At 52.2% G+C, this 19,967-nt stretch overlaps 9 protein-coding genes across 9 annotated transcripts; 3 read left to right on the forward strand and 6 right to left on the reverse strand.

Moving 5' to 3' along the window:
* Positions 1–1,421: 1,421 nt before the first annotated feature.
* Positions 1,422–3,419, forward strand: IAQ61_004735 (uncharacterized protein). The gene is made up of 2 exons (XM_003839343.2): positions 1,422–1,964; positions 2,019–3,419. Exons 1-2 carry the CDS (start codon positions 1,759–1,761, stop codon positions 3,331–3,333), a joined length of 1,521 nt encoding a protein of 506 aa, XP_003839391.1. The 5' UTR covers positions 1,422–1,758; the 3' UTR covers positions 3,334–3,419.
* A 446-nt stretch (positions 3,420–3,865) lies between these two features.
* IAQ61_004736 (uncharacterized protein) lies at positions 3,866–4,183 on the forward strand (the record flags this gene model as incomplete). Its single annotated transcript, XM_066096477.1, has 1 exon — positions 3,866–4,183. The coding sequence occupies one exon, from the start codon at positions 3,866–3,868 to the stop codon at positions 4,181–4,183; it is 318 nt and encodes a 105-aa protein (XP_065953795.1).
* Positions 4,184–4,327: 144 nt separating this feature from the next.
* IAQ61_004737 (uncharacterized protein) lies at positions 4,328–5,326 on the reverse strand (the record flags this gene model as incomplete). The annotated part of the gene is made up of 1 exon (XM_066096478.1): positions 4,328–5,326. The coding sequence occupies one exon, from the start codon at positions 5,324–5,326 to the stop codon at positions 4,328–4,330; it is 999 nt and encodes a 332-aa protein (XP_065953796.1).
* Positions 5,327–5,458: 132 nt separating this feature from the next.
* On the reverse strand, positions 5,459–5,953 carry IAQ61_004738 (uncharacterized protein; the record flags this gene model as incomplete). The annotated part of the gene is made up of 1 exon (XM_003839344.2): positions 5,459–5,953. One exon carries the CDS (start codon positions 5,951–5,953, stop codon positions 5,459–5,461), a length of 495 nt encoding a protein of 164 aa, XP_003839392.2.
* Positions 5,954–8,341: 2,388 nt separating this feature from the next.
* IAQ61_004739 (uncharacterized protein) lies at positions 8,342–9,340 on the reverse strand (the record flags this gene model as incomplete). Its single annotated transcript, XM_003839346.2, has 1 exon — positions 8,342–9,340. One exon carries the CDS (start codon positions 9,338–9,340, stop codon positions 8,342–8,344), a length of 999 nt encoding a protein of 332 aa, XP_003839394.2.
* Positions 9,341–10,009: 669 nt separating this feature from the next.
* IAQ61_004740 (uncharacterized protein) lies at positions 10,010–11,701 on the reverse strand (the record flags this gene model as incomplete). Its single annotated transcript, XM_003839347.1, has 1 exon — positions 10,010–11,701. The coding sequence occupies one exon, from the start codon at positions 11,699–11,701 to the stop codon at positions 10,010–10,012; it is 1,692 nt and encodes a 563-aa protein (XP_003839395.1).
* Positions 11,702–12,035: 334 nt separating this feature from the next.
* Positions 12,036–15,905, reverse strand: IAQ61_004741 (uncharacterized protein; the record flags this gene model as incomplete). Its single annotated transcript, XM_003839348.2, has 3 exons — positions 14,920–15,905; positions 12,211–14,832; positions 12,036–12,161 (listed from the first exon to the last, which is right to left on the reverse strand). Exons 1-3 carry the CDS (start codon positions 15,181–15,183, stop codon positions 12,036–12,038), a joined length of 3,012 nt encoding a protein of 1,003 aa, XP_003839396.1. The 5' UTR covers positions 15,184–15,905.
* A 70-nt stretch (positions 15,906–15,975) lies between these two features.
* On the forward strand, positions 15,976–17,201 carry IAQ61_004742 (uncharacterized protein; the record flags this gene model as incomplete). The annotated part of the gene is made up of 2 exons (XM_066096479.1): positions 15,976–16,441; positions 16,492–17,201. The coding sequence occupies 2 exons, from the start codon at positions 15,976–15,978 to the stop codon at positions 17,199–17,201; spliced, it is 1,176 nt and encodes a 391-aa protein (XP_065953797.1).
* Positions 17,202–17,677: 476 nt separating this feature from the next.
* Positions 17,678–19,747, reverse strand: IAQ61_004743 (uncharacterized protein; the record flags this gene model as incomplete). Its single annotated transcript, XM_066096480.1, has 6 exons — positions 19,082–19,747; positions 18,752–19,023; positions 18,514–18,673; positions 18,305–18,467; positions 17,908–18,015; positions 17,678–17,822 (listed from the first exon to the last, which is right to left on the reverse strand). Exons 1-6 carry the CDS (start codon positions 19,713–19,715, stop codon positions 17,678–17,680), a joined length of 1,482 nt encoding a protein of 493 aa, XP_065953798.1. The 5' UTR covers positions 19,716–19,747.
* Between the last annotated feature and the right edge of the window lie 220 nt (positions 19,748–19,967).

Below are 19,967 nucleotides of genomic sequence, written 5' to 3' on the forward strand. Positions count from 1 at the left end.
CGGGTGCTGGGTGGGTGTGCAAGCTAATGTGGTGGCGCTGGCAATGTCATGGAGCTCTGGATGGCTGGGGATGGAGTGTGTACAGTAGTTTTAGAAGGGGAGGAAAGATGGCTAGAAGGGCGCTAGAAGGGTGTTGTTGGGGTGGGGTTTGTTGTGATGTGTGGTTGTGGTGTAGCTGCAGGGTGTGGTTTACATACTGTTGCTGTGTACTTGGTGCAGACATGTACTGTGTAGAGGGATTGAACGAGAGGAGTATGATGGGGGTGTGGGATCTGCGGTGGCGAAGAAGCCTTGTGGTCTTGTGGTGTCGCGAGATTGACAGGATGGGATAACTATACCTAACTTACTCTACCTAGGGTGAGAGACTTCCTCTACTCTGGCGGTCATGATAACATCAAACATTCCAAGAGTAGCCACCAAAGACCCTATCAGCTTCAAGACTCTTGCTTTGCCTGCAGAGAAAGTCAATGAAGCGATAATCGAATAGGAATGAATTTCCTCACGATGAGAAACGCATGTGCGCCTTCATCAGACTGGCATTTCAGATTCTCATCCAGGCGCATCCAGTGTCTATTCCACAACGCTCACATCCCCAGATCCGAGGCCGTGTGAAGTACCAGTCCAGTGCTCTGACGGATAGAGCCTCAACATTCCTGCGGTGCAGTGTCGCGTGCACGATCCGAGCGCTGGGGTGGCTGTACTGTGTGTACACATATGTACAGTACGCTGAACACCATGCTCGCCACTGGCGCTAAGCAGGATCATGGACTACTTGACATGGACTCAAGAACGCGTCCAGAAGCTTGAAGATGCTGCTTGGCATGCGCACACCAGTCAGGCTGACAAGTCTCTCTCTTTTGCTGGGAAGCCGCGTGCATGGCAATAAGGCTTGGGAGTTTGCCTCTTTCAGAGATCAACAGCCGGGTACCGTACCGGTACTTGGAGCGATGTCGGATGAAGATAGATCTGGGGTGAGCAGTCCCTCCCACATGTTGATCCCATCGTGAACCAGATGTATCAAAGTCTCCCCATAGTCCAGGCTATCGGAGCAGAGTAAGCCAATAAACTGTACACTCTCCATGGGGTTGGCTTTGCAAGGCGGGAAGGGGGAGAGGAACATTCAACAAGCTGCCCTCGTGTTGCTTTTGCACTTGAGGCTCAACAGCCCAAGTGGAGAATGTCTGCGAGGGCTGCATACACGCCATTCATCCCCTGCATGGAAGCCCTATCCCGTCTTGATTGGCTGTACCGGTGTAGATCCATCAGACGATGGCTCCCGGCCGCTCTTTCGGTGGGAATCTGGCATCCAGAATCAGACTGAACTTCCGAACTTCAACCCCACCACTCACAACACGATAGTCACTACTGTGTTACACCCGCATTCCTGCTAAGAAAATTCTGCGGAGAGCCGGGGTCTAGTGTGCGGGTGAGGTGCGGTACTAAGATGGGATAAGCACGCCAGCCCAGCGCCAGCCCAGCCGTGTCTAACCTGAGTAGGGAGAACAACCCTCTGGTTGAAGCAGCGCTACCATCATCAATGTCGTCCTACCGACGCACTATCGACCATTGCACTGAGTGTGGATGGTGCCAGCCAGTTGCACAGCGGTCATCACATCTCCATCGCCTGGAATGCTGGGGGTCGATATGCATATAGCCATGGGGTCGTCCCCTTAGATTCACTTCCACTCATCAGCTCTCCGCTTCTCCAGCTTCGAGACTCTCATTTTGGGATCTACTCACTTTTGCTTCGCCTTCATCATGAAGTTCTTTGGGACGAATGGCTCGCAGGAGCCGACTATTGAGCAGGTTCACGAGCAACAAGATCGTCGTCCTTCGCTCGTAGAAGTTCAAGAGAACTCAGCTCGCCGCAAGAGTGTGGACAACCACGTTCTTACCGGTGCAAGTGCTTTGACTACTCGTCAATCCATTGTACCTGTCGTCCTGGTCACTAGCCTCTTCTTCATGTAAGCCCATCCAATGGAGTTTTGAAAATCATAGCAGACGCTGACTGCTTCCAGGTGGGGATTTGCCTACGGTCTTCTCGATGTCCTGAATTCCCGTTTCCAGGTCGCCCTTCACATCACCCAGGGTGAATCTTCCGGTCTCCAAGCTGCCTACTTCGGCGCCTACTTTGTCGGTCCCCTCACATACTCTGGTTGGTTCCTGCGCAAGTTTGGATACCGCTACACCTTCATCCTGGGTTTGTCCATCTACTGTGTCGGCGCACTCATGTTCTGGCCTTCAGCCGTCAAACGAAGCTTCGGTGGTTTCTGTGGTGCCATGTTCCTTGCTGGTTCTGGTCTCTCCACCCTCGAAACATCTGCCAACCCCTATATTGCTGTCTGCGGTCCTCCCAAGTGGTCCGAGTTCCGTCTTGAGTTGTCCCAGTCCGTCCAGGCTGTCGGCTCTGTCATCGCCCCCGTGCTCGCCGGCCAAGTCATTTTCAAGAATGTTGGTGAGGATGGTCGTTCCCTCGAGGCTGTCCAGTGGGTTTATCTTGGTATCGCCGGCTTTGTCGCTATCCTGGCTGTCATTTTCTACTTCGTGCCAACTCTACCAGAGATTACCGACTTCGATATGGCTGCTCAGGCTGAGGTTATGACAAGCGCAACAAACTATGTTGACAAGCCCCTGCGCAAGCAATACACTCTCTTCTGGGGAACTGCAGCGCAATTCTCCTACGTCGCTGGCCAGGTCGGTGTTGCCGCCTATTTCATCAACTACTTCGCCGAGGCACGTCCCGATCTCAACGTCACAGAGGGTCATCGTCAGGGTGCCAACTTCTACGCCATTGCCCAAGGTCTCTTTGCAGCTGGTCGTTTTGCAGCAGCTGGCATCATGTACTGGGGTGGCAAGCCTCGCTACGTGCTTCTAGTGTTCCAGACCCTCATCATGATCTTCATCTCCGCCGCAATCGGCGTCAACACAGGTGGTGCCAACAACCCCAACTGGGGCGGTCTCTCCATGCTCATGATTGTGCTCTTCTTCGAGTCCTGTGTCTTCCCCATCATCTTCGCACTGACCCTCCGAGGACTCGGAAGGCACACAAAGCGCGGAGCGTCCTTCCTTGTCTCCTCAGTCTGTGGTGGTGCGGTGGGACCCGTCATCTTAGGCAATGTCGCCGACAGCATCGGCACGAGGAAGGCCATGTGCATTCCTCTCATCTTCTTCTTCATCGCATGGTCCTACCCCATCTACCTCAATCTCTACAAGGGCACGGAGCTCGATGCTTACACTGAGTCTCACGTTGGCCTTGCGGAGGATCAAGTCGACAGTGACTCCATCATGGCTAGCAAGGAGATTGAGTCTGTTCGCTTCGAGTCCAAGGCTTAAGAGATTTGAGATGGTCGTGGGCAATATGGGGTTTGGCTAGGAGTTGATGCAGCGCACATGAGTTCGGATGATACCTGATTACGGCGTTTTTTGGGCGGGGGGGCAAAAGGGGACGAAGGACTTCCTCATGGCTGAGGGAAGTCTTGTATATATTATGGCTTTTGCATTATACATATAACAACTGTACAGAGATAGAAATTTCTTTGGCTTACGAATGTTACGATATGACTTTTTTCAAACGTCGCATGTTTCGACGACTGTTCGAACACTTTGGTCGCTTGAGTCTTCACGGTGATGTCCACTAGAGGCAGTGTTTTGCGTTGTGAATAGGATCACAATTTTAGTTCGTTCGCCGCAAGCTGCTCTGTTATGTTGAAGTGGATGGGTTTACTTCTTGTGTGACTGGTGATGCTGAGAAGGGTAGGTAACGGGAGATGGGACTGTGTAGCTCTTGTTACTTCTTGTCGGGCTCGTAGGGAGGCATGGCGTGTGTTTGTCATGTATCTCTCAAATCAAGTCGAGATCGTTTACAATGCATCGTGATGGTGCTGCGTTCCTGGAGGACTTTGTGGAAGCAAGGGAGCTTGGGAGTGATAAGTTATGGGGGGTGGTTTGTGCATGCTTGGTCGCGCATCTACCTAGATTGAAAGGTGGTAACGAGGCCTTTCAGTGCGCAACCAGTCGGTACCTAGCAGTGGACAGTGAGGTACCGGTACTGCAGAACATCTGGGGAACACGTGAGCGACCCAGGGTGCTCCTGCCCCGAGCCGAATCTTCTACACACCGACCACCAGTTCTCTACTCCACTCTATGGGACTACCCACAACAAGATCCGCATGCTTTGTGTTGAGTACCGCATCACATACATCACGTACAATATGAGATACTCTGCAGGAGATGTGAATGATGGAGAGAGTATTTTCGTCAAAACTCGTCAAAAAATGTATTCATCTATCATTATCATTCCCGCTCAATCACTGGCTCAAGCTAACGTTTACAGAGTATACCGGAAACCCTCTAGACCCTCAATAATCTTGCCACCGGCATTTGCCCGCTTGTTTGCCAGCCAAAATTTCAGGTTCAACAAGCACGTAACCAGGATGATCATGGCCCCAGCAATCATGCACGCAATGATTCCAGGCTTGTAATGAGGGGCATCCTCTGTGCGGAAAACAGTACCCCCTATCACTCCTCCTACCCCACCCATTCCCACTAAAGTGGCTGAACAAAGTGCTCGTTTCCATTGGCCTCTGATGTTGTTTGCTTGCCAAGTCAATATGCACGGAACGTTTGCATTGGCAGCAGCAGTTGCCAGAAAGACACCGAAATATCTGGCGCCCACCGATGAACAGAATCCCATCATAGGAAGGCCAATCAAGGCAAGGACACCGTTGCAGATGACCCATGGAGACCTCACACGGTACTTGTCTCCTAGCCAAGCCATGACCATCATGACCATGCCAGCGAAGACATATGGGGGAGCAATAAGACAATTCGCAGCTGCTGGACTGAACCCCATACCGTCTTTGAGGATGATGGGCAAGAAATAAGCGATGGCGTAGGTTACCGTGGTGGTCATCATGAAGATCAAGGCAAAGCCCCACACCTTGAGATCGAGCGCACCCTTGCAGTACTTGGCCAAATTAAACTCCTCAGCAACGACATCGTGGCGGTCCTCCTCGATTCGAGCGACGATGAAGTCAACCTCGTCTTGGTCGAGGAACTTCTTCTGTAGGGTGCTCGACTTGGCGGCCAACTCCGGGAAGTCAACTATAAAGTACCAACCAACCAGACCGATGGCGATGGTGAGGACACCCTGAAGGATGAAGATATATCGCCAACCCGCAAGACCGGGACCGAAGCTGACGGGTGTAAGTGGTGCCTTCTTGGTGGGCCCGTGATGTACACCAAGCCAGTAGGCAGCCTGATAACCCTTGCCACTGAGAAGCGAGAAGAGATATCCGAGGATTCCAGAGAAAGCTGACGACATCATGCCAATGAGGAAGAAGACTGTGTTGCGCTTTTGTAGCTCGAAGCGTTTGTACCAGCATGAAAGTAAGTATGCAGAGCCTAATTGAGGTCAACAATGTTCGAAAACATACGACGAAAGGTACAGAATAGCTTTTTAGTGATCATCAGGAATGGTGTGAAACGTACCTGGGAAAAAACCAGCCTCGAAGATACCAAGAAGCAGACGAAGTGGAAGGAGAGTGTGCCATTCTTTGACAAATCCGACACCCACGGTTACGGCTCCCCAGAGAATAACAATCGAGGGGAGGAAATTACGGGGACCAAGCTTGCGAAGCACAACAGTGGCTGGTGGCTGAAGTGCGACATATGTGATGAAGAACAGTAGGACAATAATACTGTATCGCTGTCCAGTGAGCTTGAGGTCGACGCCCATGCCGGCAACCATTGCAACACCCAGGTTGGTACGGTCCATCAAAGAGACGCAGTACATGAATCCCAATGTTGGAATAAGTCGAAGGTCGACCTTTCTAATGATCTTCTTCTGCTGCTCAGTCGTGAACTGGTTGATAGCTGCAGCATTGCCGGAGGAATCTGAGTCGATGCGTTCGATAGCAGTTGTGTTACCCTTCTCGAGGGAAGTGGAAGACATGACAAAAGTATTTGCACACCCAATACTAAAAGAGATAGAAGAAGAGCAATTGATGAGGCTCCAATGCTTGGAGGTGATAGACAAGACGAATCTCAGAGGGAAGGACAGTGCTCATATACAACTCCACACATCCACTTGTGGAAACCTGACTTCCCCAGATCACTCCTGCAGTTGCCTCCACAATACCCCAGGTTCAGCACTTGCTCACACTTATCCAGCCCCTTCAAGAACATTAGTAGACTGGAATTCATCGAAATGTGAGCCAGGCCCATCACCAAACCTCCAGAAGGGAGGGCTCCGATGCCATAGCTTCGGGGACGCAAGCCCAACCCGGTAAGTGTTACACAGCCGCCATAATACCAAGCAACATAGCAGATATCCGGACCCATTACAATGGCGGTGCCAACTCCGGGGCCAGTGATAGCTCATAGTGGCGCACGATGGTGCACTTTTCGACACGCTGTGGACCGTCAATCTGGGGCGCCCCGAGTCCAACCCCGCGTTTCAACACCAAAGTCACGATGCAGATCTAGAGTTTACTCAATCGGGCTTGGAATTCCCTTTGGAAACTGGATTTGCCAATGCTGAGCTGTGCCTAGGCATGTGACTAAGCCAGTAGTAGGCCTCTCTGGCGCTAACATGCACGCCACTCATAGCCCAGGCCCTCCACACCTCCCAGAAGCTTGACTACCCTTGCCTGCTTAGTCTGCCATCCGACGACGAATGGATGGTTTTCCGCAGAATACCATGGTGTATGCGACTATGAGAGTGTAGGCTTCACGATGGCGGAATCTTTCCACGCAAGTAGCCGGTCACGAAGCCAGGGCCAAGAGTGTGGCCAGCTCGTATTTGCTGGTTACCTTGGAAATATCACTGCAAGAAGCCACATTCAACAGCCTCACGGTCCCTCCTGGCAGTATATAGGTTTCTTAATACGCCGCGCTGGGATACCAGACTACATGACTGAAACTGTTAGACTTCGTTACCCACGTGTCTCAGAAGCTTCCTCATGGTCTTAGCAGATCAAGTGACAGTCACAATGCACCCAACCTGATGGTAACCAGTCCCTTCAAAGCGCTGGTTCTTCTGTCCTACACCAAAAAATGTTGTGGTACCTCTAATGGACGCTAAATCGTCGCTTGCAATTGCAGTCCTCCACATGGACTTTGATCCTTTGGCATCCGGAACAGCTCCGCAGTCTGCAGAGCTCGTCAGTTACCCCTCTACTATGAAGTGGTGCAGCATCCCGGTAACCTTCCCTATCATGCCGCAATACTGTAGAATCCAATGAGAGTTCTTTTTCGCCTTGACGGTTCGATAGTCCAGAACATGGCCCTTGAAACACAGCGATCGATGATGTGATATGCAAAATCATGCGTGTACTGAGCACAACGAGATTCAGCCACTTCTTGCCATCATTCTCTGCGGTGTAGAATGTATCTCCACATAGCAGAAGTATGGTGCCGGGCTCATAACTTGTTGGGATTGGTGCGGTGTAGCATGTTGAACCAAAGTCTCTGGGAGATATGATTGGCGGGTTGAAGTGACTATCCAACCTTCTAGGTATTACCTATACCGGTAGAGGCAGGAGATGGAATCGCTACGTTGGTCGCGCCAGCTAATCAAGTTAGTGCAGCATCGATCATAGCAACTACATATAAGGGTAAAGTACGCTCGAGAGTGGGTTTCAGAGAAAAGAAGCAAGTGCACAAGCATCTCTGGCAAGTAGGAAAATAACGGCGTCTTTTGAAACTTTTCCCGTGATACCGGTAGGTAGTGATTGTTGGATGCGAGTTCTGTTCGCTTGTGGTTGTGGTCGATTTAATCTTGAAGTAGACTTGAACCAGGATCCTGAAAAAGAAACAAGACTTTGTGGCTATGCTTTGCTAGATTGTGGGATCATTAGTCAAAAGAACCAAGGTTAACTTGATAGATGTCACAGCTGCTTTGTTCTTCCGCATCGATGTTGATTTTTTCGGCAGATATGTTTACAAGACACGGACACATCGTAGTAATCTAACCACTGTTCACAATCTCAGCATGCACACAACACAACCTCATGTCTCTGCCCAGCGCCTCACAAAGGTGCATTGCAACCTGGCATCTGCGGCGATTCTTCCATTGTCGATTTGCCCTGGGCATACGATTTTGGCTGCGAAGTTTGAGTCGTGCAGTCCGAGATGTGCAAGCGGATATCTATATGTCTTGAAGTCGCCAATGATTAGTATGTGGATGCAGTACTAAAGGCAGCTGGCTTTGCAGTGGCTTGTATGGGCAATTTAGGGTTGGGGTCAGTGCCACTGTGCAAGGATGCCGTTGGAGATGCTGGGATGAGTATGAGTAGTATAACTTCGGCGCACACGATATAATCTTGTCTTTATCATCCTTTCAGAGCTTCGCGCTAGGTACAATCAGTGCATTAGTCTTGGCCAACACATCAATCACATCCCTCTCCATCGTCTTGACCAAGTCCTCACACGTCGGAATATCGTGAATAAGGCCGGCACACATGCCTAAACTCCACACTCCGGCGTCCACATCGCCCGTCTCATAGACACCCTGGCCCCGCTTGCCACTCATCAAGTGGGCAACATCCTTGAACTCGACATCCTTCTTCTCGTTCTCAATCTTGACAACCTCGAGAGACACCTTGTTCTTGTGCAGACGCGAGGTATTGCGGAACTTGCGCAGACACAGGACGGTGTCGTTTTCTGTGGCGTTGACAATGGCCTCTTTGACTTTGTGGTGGATGGGCGATTCGACGGTGCACATCCACCGCGTGCCCATGTTAACACCGGAGGCGCCCAGCGCAAGGGCCGCGGCTACTTGTCTGCCATTCGCAAAGCCGCCAGAGGCAAGGTACGGGATCTTGAGCTGCTCGGCGCAAAGGGAGAGGAGCATGAGTGACGTCGTGTCGTACTCGCCGCCATGACCCGCGCATTCAATACCATCAATCGAAATACAATCTACGCCCAGCTTCTCCGCCCTCAACGCATGCTTCAACGTCACGCACTTGTGAAACACCGTGACATTATTATCTTTGAGATAGCGGAGAACCGGGCTTGGGTCCCCTGCCGTCTCCACGATCCTGATGCCCTCCTCTACAACCACTCTTGCGTACGCGGCGTAGTCTGGAGAGTTCATCGATGGGAGCAGTGTGATGTTGACGCCGAATTGCACGGCATTTGGTTTTAGGAGTGATTTTGTTTTTCGGATTTCTTGGCGCAGGGCCTCGGGTGTTGGTTGGGTGAGTGCAGTGAGCATGCCGAGGGCACCAGCGTTGGCGACGGCGCTGATGAGTTCTGCTCGGCCCACCCACATCATGCCTCCTTGAACCAGAGGAACTCTGATTCCGAGTTTCTCGGTGAGCCAGGTTTTGATGGGCATTTTGGCGTGTTTTGGTTGCACCGAGAGGTTGTTCTTAGGTTGTTTGGGTTGATGTGGATGTTTGTGCTTTCGAGGAAGGCTGTAGAAGAAGTCTTTGGAAGAAAAGATTGGACGAGTTTGGAGGATTTGGGAGAGAGGAAGTTACTCGGAAAGTTACTTGATGTTGCCAATCGTACCTAGGCTCGATTGTGGAAACGAGTCGGTCGGTCAGTCGGTCGAGCCGAGGCAATTACCCCACACGGTCATTCCCACGTGATGGTTTTGACCACACGCCTACGCCTTTGAATGTCAACATGTATACAGAGTTAACACATAATCTTACAATCTACTTTTATAAGCCCTCGACAATACTAGGAGCCATTTAGTTATGATACTACAACCACCAGACCTTTTCGTAGCATGGACAGGGTTGGAAGAGCTCGGGATACTTGGTTGAGATTGCTACGACGATGTTCAATGTCAGAGTAGAGATCACAAACCATAGCGATGAGAGGAAGAGATGATGTCAAAGAGTCAAAGGGAATTTCGTGTCATTCTATCTACTCCCTGGTGCGTCAGTACCGGCCTGACCACCACCTACCACCCAACTATCATACACCGCCCACCACCCGTACAGACCCGAACAGAACATGAGAAGCCCCCCACAGACAAAAAGAAAACCACCCCCCGTTATTCAAACTTTCCGCCAAAGTAATCCTCCGCCTTTATCAAGGCGTCGCTCAGCCTGTCGAGCCCCTCCGCCGGCATCTGTTGTGCCATCGCCACACCATGCACGTCCACCAGCTGTGCCTTCGCATACCTCACCGCCCTCGCCCAACTCCTGACTCCGCCATGGTGGTAGTCATCCCAGGTCTTCTGACCCGCATACCCGACGAACCCCTCCACCACTTCGCTGACCTTGTCCAACGCGTCAACAAGGCAAGACAACGCCGGAGACCCGCCAGCGGGTTGCGACATGTCAGAGCCGAGTTGCCAGCGAAGGACGTTGACAAGGTCGCGCAAGTCGTTCTTGCGCACACCAAGCAGGTCAGAGAAGGAGGCGAGGGGCCAGCCAGGTACGTAGCGAGTCATCGACAGGGATTCGGCGTTGTTGAAGGCAAACAACGAGGCGATGTCAGTGATGGGGATATCGAGGTCGGCGGGCGTCTCGGCCAGCGATCTGGCGTCGACTTGCTCGGCAGTGAGCATGGGTTTCGCGGCGGTGGCGGCGGCGGCGGGGCGGGGAGCAACTGGGCGGCGACCAGCGCGCGCACCAGTGCGGGGAGGAGGTCGAGGAATGGTGGTGGTGAGGACGGCCCGGCGGCCGGAGGGGTCGTAGAGAGGGGCCTCAGCCCCTGCTGAGGGATCGGCCGGCGGAGGGAAGGCGGTCGAGGGGAAGGACGGGCCCGGGGCAAACACCAGAGGCTGACCAGTAGCCACTGGTGCCGCATCTTCCAGGGAAGGAGGAGGAGGGGCCACGACCGCCGGAGCCGAAGAGGGAGGGGGAGGGAGAGAATGTGGTGCTGCTGCCACCGGAGGATGAGGAGGAGGAGAAGGAGGGGAGGGGGGAGGAGCCGTCGAAGGCGCTTGCCCCAGAGAACCCGGTGCCAAAGCGTTCCCAATGGAAGAGGCCGCCAGCGGCATTCCAACGGTAGGCAGTGGCTGGTAAACGGGAACTGCTGGGACAAACGACAACGACGGGATGCCGGCGAGCATGTCCAGAACGGAGCGAGTCGGAGGCGGAGAAAGAGAAACTGGGGCAGCAGCAACCACAGGAGGAGGTCGAGAGAGGACAGGAGCCGGAACAGGAGCCGGAACAGGAGTGGGAGTCTTAGGGATTGGGCCACGCCCAGCAGCGGGATCGACAACCGGAACAGCGCCTGCACGCCTCCGTGGATCACACAACGGCCCCATGCCCTTCTCCGCCAACGCCCTCATTTCAGTCAGCTTCTCTGGTGCCAATGCCTTCCACACCCACCCATTGTGGGGGTCAAACACACGCCTCATGGTACCGAAACGCTCCTCCCACTCGACATCCACAAACGTGTCGAACTTGTCCTTGGCCAACACGACTGGCGTGTCGACCGCAAACGCAGAAACGGCAGGAGATAGGAAGGTGGGAGGCAGCGGAGGTGCAGGGGAGGCGGGAACACGGGAGCGGGAGCGAGACAATTGACGCCGGAGTCGCCGATTGAGACGAGGTGGAGACGGATTGGGGACATGGGGTGGCGAGAGAGGGTAATGGCCGGGGGGATGAGGAAAGGCATGCGGACTTGCCGCCAAGTCGACGTCGAAGTCGACGGGGATCGTGAAGGCGTCCTGTTCCACCAGGAGCCACCCCAGGAGGATGAAGACGAGAAAGAGGAAGAGGAGGTCGGTCATCTTTGGTATTTGCTTTGGAAAGTCTTCGCAATAGGTAAATGTGATGGATCTAAAGAGCAAAGGAGGATCGGAGGGCGGCAGGCTTTTTATGTGCAGGCTTGCTGCTTTGCAAGGCACATTAGCTGCAATTGCTATTGTCTTCACCGTGAATAGTAAGATTACAGATTAGCAGGTGACAATAGTACGCGACGAGGTGAAGGTGGGTATAATAAGTCTTGGCGGCGACAGCACCTACAGAATACTATTGCGAGAATCTATAATGGTACCACGGTGACCTCAGCGACTATACTGGAGCATACAGAGTAATAATGTATTATGGGTATAATCTACTAACCTATTCCTTACTCTTGAATACGCGGTGACGGGCAAGCAGTTGCGAGATCATGAAGTGAGAGACGTCTTCATCAGCCCAATACGTCATGTGGCTCGCGAGACTTGCAAGCAGCGATATGTCAAATGCCTGTACGCTCGTCAGTATCGGTGTCAAATTGTGGGAGGGATGGGCTTACGCCTTCTTGTATACTATAGTCAACACGACCGTTCGAGTTCAAGCCCCTGACCTTTGCCTCTTCCTTCTTGAGCTGACGGCTTCGTTCCTCCAGCTCCTGCCACTCGAGATCTTTGACTACGTCTCTTATGCCATCTTCACTTTGTTGACTCGCCCTGCGCTTTTGGAATCCTGCAAACAGTGTCTCGATCTCCGACTCAATCAGCGTGGGGGGATGTTCGCCGTCTTCACCTTCAGCAATCTTCTCTTGGCCCAATCGCCTTCGCCGCTCTTCACTGATGAACGCACTAGTAGGCTCATTGAGACCTGGCACTATACCGAGACCAGAGCTTGGACCTGTGGACAGTGGTCGTGAGGTGCGTTGACCGGGCGTACCGGTATTTGCGCCAGCCATGTCAGCCCCGGAGATTCCCAGACTTCGGTTCAGTAGACCACTAGCAATGCCGGAGCCGAGAGAGCTCCAGAAGTCGGTAACACCTTGCCCGACTCGTGCGCCGATACCGGTGAGGCCCTGTGATGCTGGCGCGCCAAAGATGCCCTTTTTCGTGTAGGGTAGAGGCTGTGCTTTGAGTGAAGACATGGCAGGTGAGATGAGTGGTTCCATACGGTAGCTTATAGGATCGGTGGGGTGGAAGATGTTGAACACCTGTTTACACAGAGGTGAAGAAGTAGTAATATTGAATGCATTATCTTGCTCATCCGGGGTCGAGAATGGATCGTCGATTGCGCAGCCGGGCGTCTTGGCTGGGTTGAAGGTGGTGGATGGCCTCGCAGCAATGGTGCGACCCTTTAGCATCTGGAATAGACCGATTGGCGAACCCAGGGCATAGAAGTCTTCTACCTCAAAGTCGAGCTTCAGGCCTTCTTCGGTGTGACGGCGGTGCCTGGTGGAATGTACATTGGGCTTGGCCTTGCTGTCTTTTTGCATACAAAGAATGTCGAACATGATGGCTGAGCCTAACGAGTGGCCTACCAAACTGACTTTACCCTTGAAGGAAGGATTGCGATCTTTGAAGAGGCGATAGGTACGATTCAATTCATTCACCACAATGCGCGAGATGTGGCCCTTGTATGCGGGGCTCTGATACAGTAGAATATCAAGAGCCAGGTCTGTGAGGAAGTTGCGCACGGCTGGGACTCCTTCAACAGTAATGTCTTCCAAATTGGGGTACTCGTGGTCATCGTGATCAAGGTCGCCGAGGTCATGCTCCTTTCGGTTGTGCTTGAGACTCTGTTTGGGAAAGTCAAGCAAGTGTCGCCAGACGATGGGTATCACCTGAATGCGGTTGTTTTTCGTCTCAGATTCAGTCTCCGAGTTCAAGGCTTGCAGATCAGGTGAAGCTGCATATACGGATTTCAATGACTTGCGGAAAGTGTTGACATCTCGAATGAAATTAATAGACTCCATGCGCATGCCAAGTCGCTGTCCTATGCCATGAGTAATGAGCAGCAGATGCTCGATCTCTCTTCCTTGATCGCCCTTGTCTTCTGCCTTATAGTCGTCACGCATCTCCTTCTCTTCGCGCTTGCGCAACTCCTCCTCTTGTTTTTTTTCATACTCGGGTTTCGAGGAAGTCATCAATTGAGAGACCTGCCGTTCTAGGTTCCGCCGCCGTGCCTGGGATGGCGATTCATCCCTGTTTTCAGCGTCGGTGCCTTCAGCATCCGATGTACCATCTGAGCTGGTAGATTTGCCATGATCAGATCCGTATGCTAAAGATGGCGTTACTGGCCGTTCGGTTTGCTTTGTGGAATCCTTGGACGCATTCGGTTGCTTTGGCTTCGCCTTGGGATCGGTATAACCTCGTATATATCTGTACCCTGCATAGTGGGCGCCTCCCGCGAATCTTTCGTATAGCGTACTTCCCATGCGCGTCCAAGCATCGTCGGTTAGCAGCCAGGCCGTCTTCTCATCCTGATAGGTTACAGTCGAGTTCATGTAGGCACCGAACAGGCGATATGTGCGGGGCGACTGTGCAGGCGCATTAGCAGTCTCTTGCGCTTCGTCTTTTGGAGTGCTTGCGCTGGGCTGCTTCATCGCTTCCTTCTTTAGACTGTCGAATGAAGATTTTGGCGTGACGGGGTTGGAAGTTGAATCTCTATTCAAGCGAGCCAGTTCTTTGCGATGATCATCGGCTCCACTGGGCCCCATAGACAACGGTCGTCCACGAGGCTGTGATGCTGAGCGTTTCTCGTCTTTCTTTTCTGCCTTGCCAAACCTCCAAGGCTTGACTTTCAAGTATCCCTCTTCCAGCTGTATGGCCAGACTCTCGTCTACCGCCTCGCCATCGGGTGTGAACCAGGTTCCTCGCTTGACATCATACACAGGACCCAACCAATATGAAGGTGCAAGCTCGCGGGTTTCAATGTCGACATCGAAAAGGTAGTCTTCATTGACAGGCACCTTGACAGCCTTTTTCTCTTCCGTTTTAGGCTCGTTTGGGGTTGCGGGAGTAGCAGCGCCCCTCTGCAGCTCGGCCGCATCCTCTTCCTCGGTCTGCGCCTGGAAGGCTGCCTCGATGGCGCGTGAGTCGCTCTCGCTAAAGGGAATCCACTTCTTGGGTTTGGGCAGGGCCTTGTCAGGCGTGATGGCTTGCGAGCTCAGAGGTTTTCGTTTCGGTAGCTATGTATGGAGACGGTCAGCAGCTGGGGCGGGGCAAGAGGCGTGATGCATCGAAGACTCGTACAGTAGGGACTATTGGCTACTTACGTCTATAGCATGATACCAGCGCACCACGAGTGGAGGGCAGTCCTTGGGGTAGCGCTTTGCGCTCAACGTGTTCCTCCGACGAACAAAGTGGTCCGTCCCTTGCTGTGCAGCCAACGCCCGTTCGACCTCCTTCTCTCTCATTCTCTCCCTATCAGATTCCTCTTGTATGCTTTTGGGCGTAGGTGGAGGCTTTGGTGTCACAGCACGAGAGGCCCACGGGGTCAGGTTCGACAAGAAGCCTTGCCTGTTATCGGGCGCAGACATTCTGTCAACCTTTGGGGCGTTGCCGCCGACCCGTACTTGGCTTAGCCAGGACTGTGAAGAAGATCGGGGCGCTGGTGCGACGGGTCTGGAGGTTAGCCTGCGATGACGACGGCAGGCGCGAAGTGTGGACCTGGAGAGCAACGTGGTGGGCGGTTGGGGGAGAATGAATGGTGAATTGGCTGCGCTGCAATGAACAGATCATGTACTCTACTAGGTATTGGATCCACCAGCAGTACCTAGACCGTTAGAAGGGTCGAGAGTCAGGTCCCCAAGACATGTGACGGATGGGGAGCAGGGATCAGGATCAAGTCAGTGTTTCCAAAGTTCTGGCATGTGCGCATGCATCATCACCATTGTTATCATCATCATCATCATCATCATCATCATCATCGTCGTCGTCGTCGTCATCCATACCGGTACGTACCGTGCGACAAAGCCTAGAAAGTACCAGCAAGCATCCAGCCATCAGCCACCATCAAGTCACCAGCCACCGGTCACATGTCACCAAGTCACCAGCCACCAGTCGTCCGACGTCCTTGACTTACTGTACACAGTACCTAGAGTACTTATACATCACCTCCGACCCCCACCTCCACCCCCACCCCCACCCCCACCCCGCGTGGGGTCTCTGGTCTCTGTTGTACCTACCTACTTGCCTTAGCGCGCGGGGCAGCCCGGTGCTTATTCCACCGCCACTACCTACTTCCTGTCATCTTCCTTCGAGACCAGACAAAAAAGACTCACGCTGTTGTAGTGCGTGTCGATCCAAGGAAAAGTCCGTTCATTGATGCCATGACGCCTTCCGGTGCACGTTCATCTTCCATCCCTCGCCATTATCATCGTCTGGCCCGGCTGGAGCGCTTCACCGTCACAGATGCAGTCCATGTCAAGCTCAAGCTGCAGGCCTTAGACGCGGCCCTGTCTAATCTCAATCTTGATCGAAATGGCCAAGTTGACATGAAGAGCGCTATCAATGCGTGCCAGTCGCGTCCCTTCCATGAAGCCGTTTACGTGGACGGCTCGGAAGAGTTCTATCTGCTTGTAAAGAGCTTGTCACGGCCAGACCTCATCCCCAATGTCTATGTCAATGCATACAGCTCTGTGCTTCATGGCAGGCCATATCTGAACGAGTACAAAGTCTCGGACTTTAGAAAGGGCGTGGATCCAACCTTTTCCGAAATACGCCCTTTGCTTGCCCAGATAGATGCCTTATGCGAGACACATCTAGACAGCGCCTTCAATGAGCTCGAGACAAGAGGCAAGTACCTGAATCGTCCAAGCGACGTCAATCTGGTTAACTTCGCACAGTCAAGCCTTTCCCTTTCCTACAACTACCTGCTGAGCTCCGCCTCCTGACATATTCTCACTTGTTACCACGCGAGGCTCACCTTGCGCTGATATACCAGCCACATCGTGAACACAAAACACCGCGCATTCGTCTGGATGTGTTGCGCACGAACAAGCAGATACACGACGAAGTGGTCGAGTATTTCTACGAGAAACGCACCCTCTTCCTCGTAGCAGCGCGAGACAAAGCAAGCCAGACTCTCAGCAACAATTACCTCTCTCGCTTCTATGACATGGTCGCTATGATGAACCCGAGGACGCGTCAACTTTTTGGAAAGCTTGAAATACAAGTGTCCTACCTGTCAGGACAAACAACCACCATGAAACGTTACCCGTCTATATCCTTTGTAGCCGACCCAATGCGAGATCTCTTTGCACTCCTTCCTAAAGTGCAGACCCTCGTCATTGCCTTTGGACCAACGCCTTTCATTGCTGGTGAGAATTGGGGCATCATCCGAGAGAAACTCGAGACTGTCTACTGGTTGATCGACTGCGTTCCTGTATCCATCGATGTGCGCTGGGATCTCAGCCGAGCTTTTACGAGTCGTTTCAAGGTCGACGAGGGGCCGCTTAGACGCATTGTTGCAAAGAGAGGGACAGTCCATATGGGCGAGAGTGTAAGCTCCAAGCTTGCATCTCAACGTAGAAGTCTTCTACATGAACGGCCTTGACAAAAAACGGCCCACGGTATTTCATCTATGCAGGTCAGGGTTCAAGGTCCTGTCCAGAGAGCAGCACATTCTCGTGAATGCGCAACCATATCTACACACCACTGAGTCCTGCACTTCGACATCATTACGGTATGTCTCTGCTAACCTTAATGATCTACCAATCAACCATGCTCCGTCGATCCCCTATCATCATGGTAATCTCACTGCAGATGATAGGCGTTGTTACAATCATACGCAATTAACCGGCAACCAAGTGTGTAGTATATGGAATGGAATTACCCCAAGGCGTCGCATACTGTCGGTAGCGGATCCAGTATTTCGCAGCACTCGTGTATTCATAAAGATGGAAAAAGGAAAGCCATTACAAAATATGTATACGCCTGAATCAGGGACCGCAGAATCTACATGAGCTTCGATGGAGTTCTCTTCCCTTTTAAAGCAAACCGGAATTGACTAGCACGATTTCTCCAGAGTGTCTAAGTGATCATGCCGTTGCATGAGAAGAGTTCGGGGTGTTTTCCCCAGAGGTAGAGGCGATGAGTACCAAAGATTTGGGCTTGGTGGAGATAGTCGTGGCACCGACCGATACCAGTCACCCTTTCATGATCGATACCAGTCACCCTTTCATGATCGATACCAAAGTTGCCGACCTGAAAGAACCCCAGATGATCCTGTCGAAACCTCACTCTGACTGTCATTATCTTACCTGCCGAGTTGATTACTGGGAAGAATGATCATGACATAACGGTAACCAGACGGCATGATCATTCGATTCATGAGGATCTCTCCAACCATTCGAAACACTACGCCAAGACTTTGTCAATGCTGGTGGTGAACTTCCAATTGTCTAAATGGCCGATGTCGGTTGTCAACTTGCGTCCGCGTCTGCTCTTGTGTATGATGATGAATTGCTCGTCATTCATATTCAGGTTTGCATGTTCGCAATGTGACGCACGGCATCAATACCATCTATCTTTGGTGCATCACTGTCAAATCTCAGAAGATTGACTGCAATAGGTGCCTTTTCATATTATTATATTAGACCTAGATGTGGTGTTTAGCAGGTAGTGAAGTAAAATGCAACGTGCAGCGAACACTTCTACTCTTCCTTGGGGGTATTCTCATCTCCACCTTCGTGCTTCCTCTTGCTTCCCTTGACTTCCCCATCCATACCCTCATCATCCTCGCGGTTCCTTTTCTCCCTAGCATTCCCATCTACCTCCACCTCACCCCCGGCCGACCTCCTCTCCGTAACAAAACAACCCACTTGCCGTCTCCAACCCCTCTCTTGACAAAGTCGTCTCCCCCTCACTCCCTGTTCCAAGTCCCACGGACTCAAATGTATTCCTCTCCGGATCCTCCAACGCAGCAACTACCTCATCCAGACCCATTTCGTCCCCCTCCAGCGTCTCGGCAAGCTCAGGATCCACCCAACCCTCGGTATAGCTGCCTCCAAAATCAATAATCCACAGCTCGTCTTGTGCATCCACGATGACGTGATCTGCTTTGGCATCACCCCAGACGATGTCGTGGGCGTGGAGGGTTTAGACATAGGCCTTGCTTTTGAGCGCCCAGGCCTCGCGTAACGCAGCGGGAACACTTGCTTTCAAGAGTGTGGTGAGCGGTGGTGGCGCCTCGATGTGGGAGAGAAGAAAACCCATGATTTCCGTCTTACTGGTCTCGTGCGCGACAAAGCCGAGCAGACGGGGTGCTCTGATATCCAACTCGAGGCCTTGGATTTTCCAAAGGATGTCGATTTCGCGTTTTGTGCTGGCGGGCTTGTCCGAGACGACGGGTTTGAAAACGTACACGTCTCCGCTGTCTCAGTGCGTGAGTTTGCCCAGGTGTGCGGGTTCGGGCAGGCTGATTTCAGAGTTTACGAGGAGGCTGCTGGGGTTGAAAAGGGGGGATGTTGTCGTTTTGCAAGCATTTTGGTATTTTCCATTTCGATATCAGGTTGGCAATGCGTTGGCTGAGGTCGTCGGTTGTTTGGAGTAGTGCGGGAGTCAGGGCGCCAGAGGAAATGCTCATGTTGTAGAAGTAGGCTGGGCCGTGGTACCAACCATATAGTGTTGCTTCTTCTGGTTCGCGGTGGGGAGGCGCGTATTGCTCTGTGATGTCGCCAAAGGCGGATAATATCCAATTTTGCGGTTCTACGCCTGCACTAACAGAGACTTGGTCTTGGTCGTCTGCGGTGTCATCTTCTTCAACGGCGGTTACATCGATGCCGCTGTCGCCTGAGCCGCCGTTGTGAACGTTTTTGCCATTGGGACTTTTCGATTGCGCGTCTTCTGTGGCTTGCTCTCCTCGTTCTTCAGCTTTACACAACGCAGAGACTTTGTCCGGGCATTCGTAATATATGGGTTTTTCGTGCGACTTTTGAAGGTCTTTGGGGTTGATAATGATGTGAAAGCGGACGTCATTAACAAGGACTGTCAATGCACTACTATCTTCGTCATCGTAAAAGAAGTTGAGAACATGGGTTCTATTTGGATTCTTGCTGGTCTTTGTCATAATTACACTGTAGTAGAAGACCAAAAAACGGTCTATATGATGACATTTGTTTTTAGAAAAGGAAACAGCCTAGTTGAAGAAACTGAAACCTGGCGGTCAACTCTGTGGTTTTAACTGCCCATTTTACCCTCATGTCAAAACCTTCCAACCATCTCCCAGACCATGATATGTCATATTACGCCTAGATCATACATTAGACATTGTGGCTTTGTCTTCTCCACAGCAACGATGTCATAAATCTCCTACAGATCT

Source organism: Plenodomus lingam (genome assembly GCF_022343315.1).
Source record: "Plenodomus lingam strain CAN1 chromosome Unknown contig_19, whole genome shotgun sequence".
Taxonomy (NCBI): Eukaryota; Fungi; Ascomycota; class Dothideomycetes; order Pleosporales; family Leptosphaeriaceae; genus Plenodomus; species Plenodomus lingam.

Bases quoted from the DNA above. Each gene is read 5' to 3' on its own strand.
- IAQ61_004735 (XM_003839343.2), top strand. From the start codon at position 1,759: ATGAAGTTCTTTGGGACGAATGGCTCGCAGGAGCCGACTATTGAGCAG. The intron at 1,965-2,018 runs GTAAGCCCATCC...GACTGCTTCCAG, and splicing joins GTCACTAGCCTCTTCTTCAT to GTGGGGATTTGCCTACGGTC.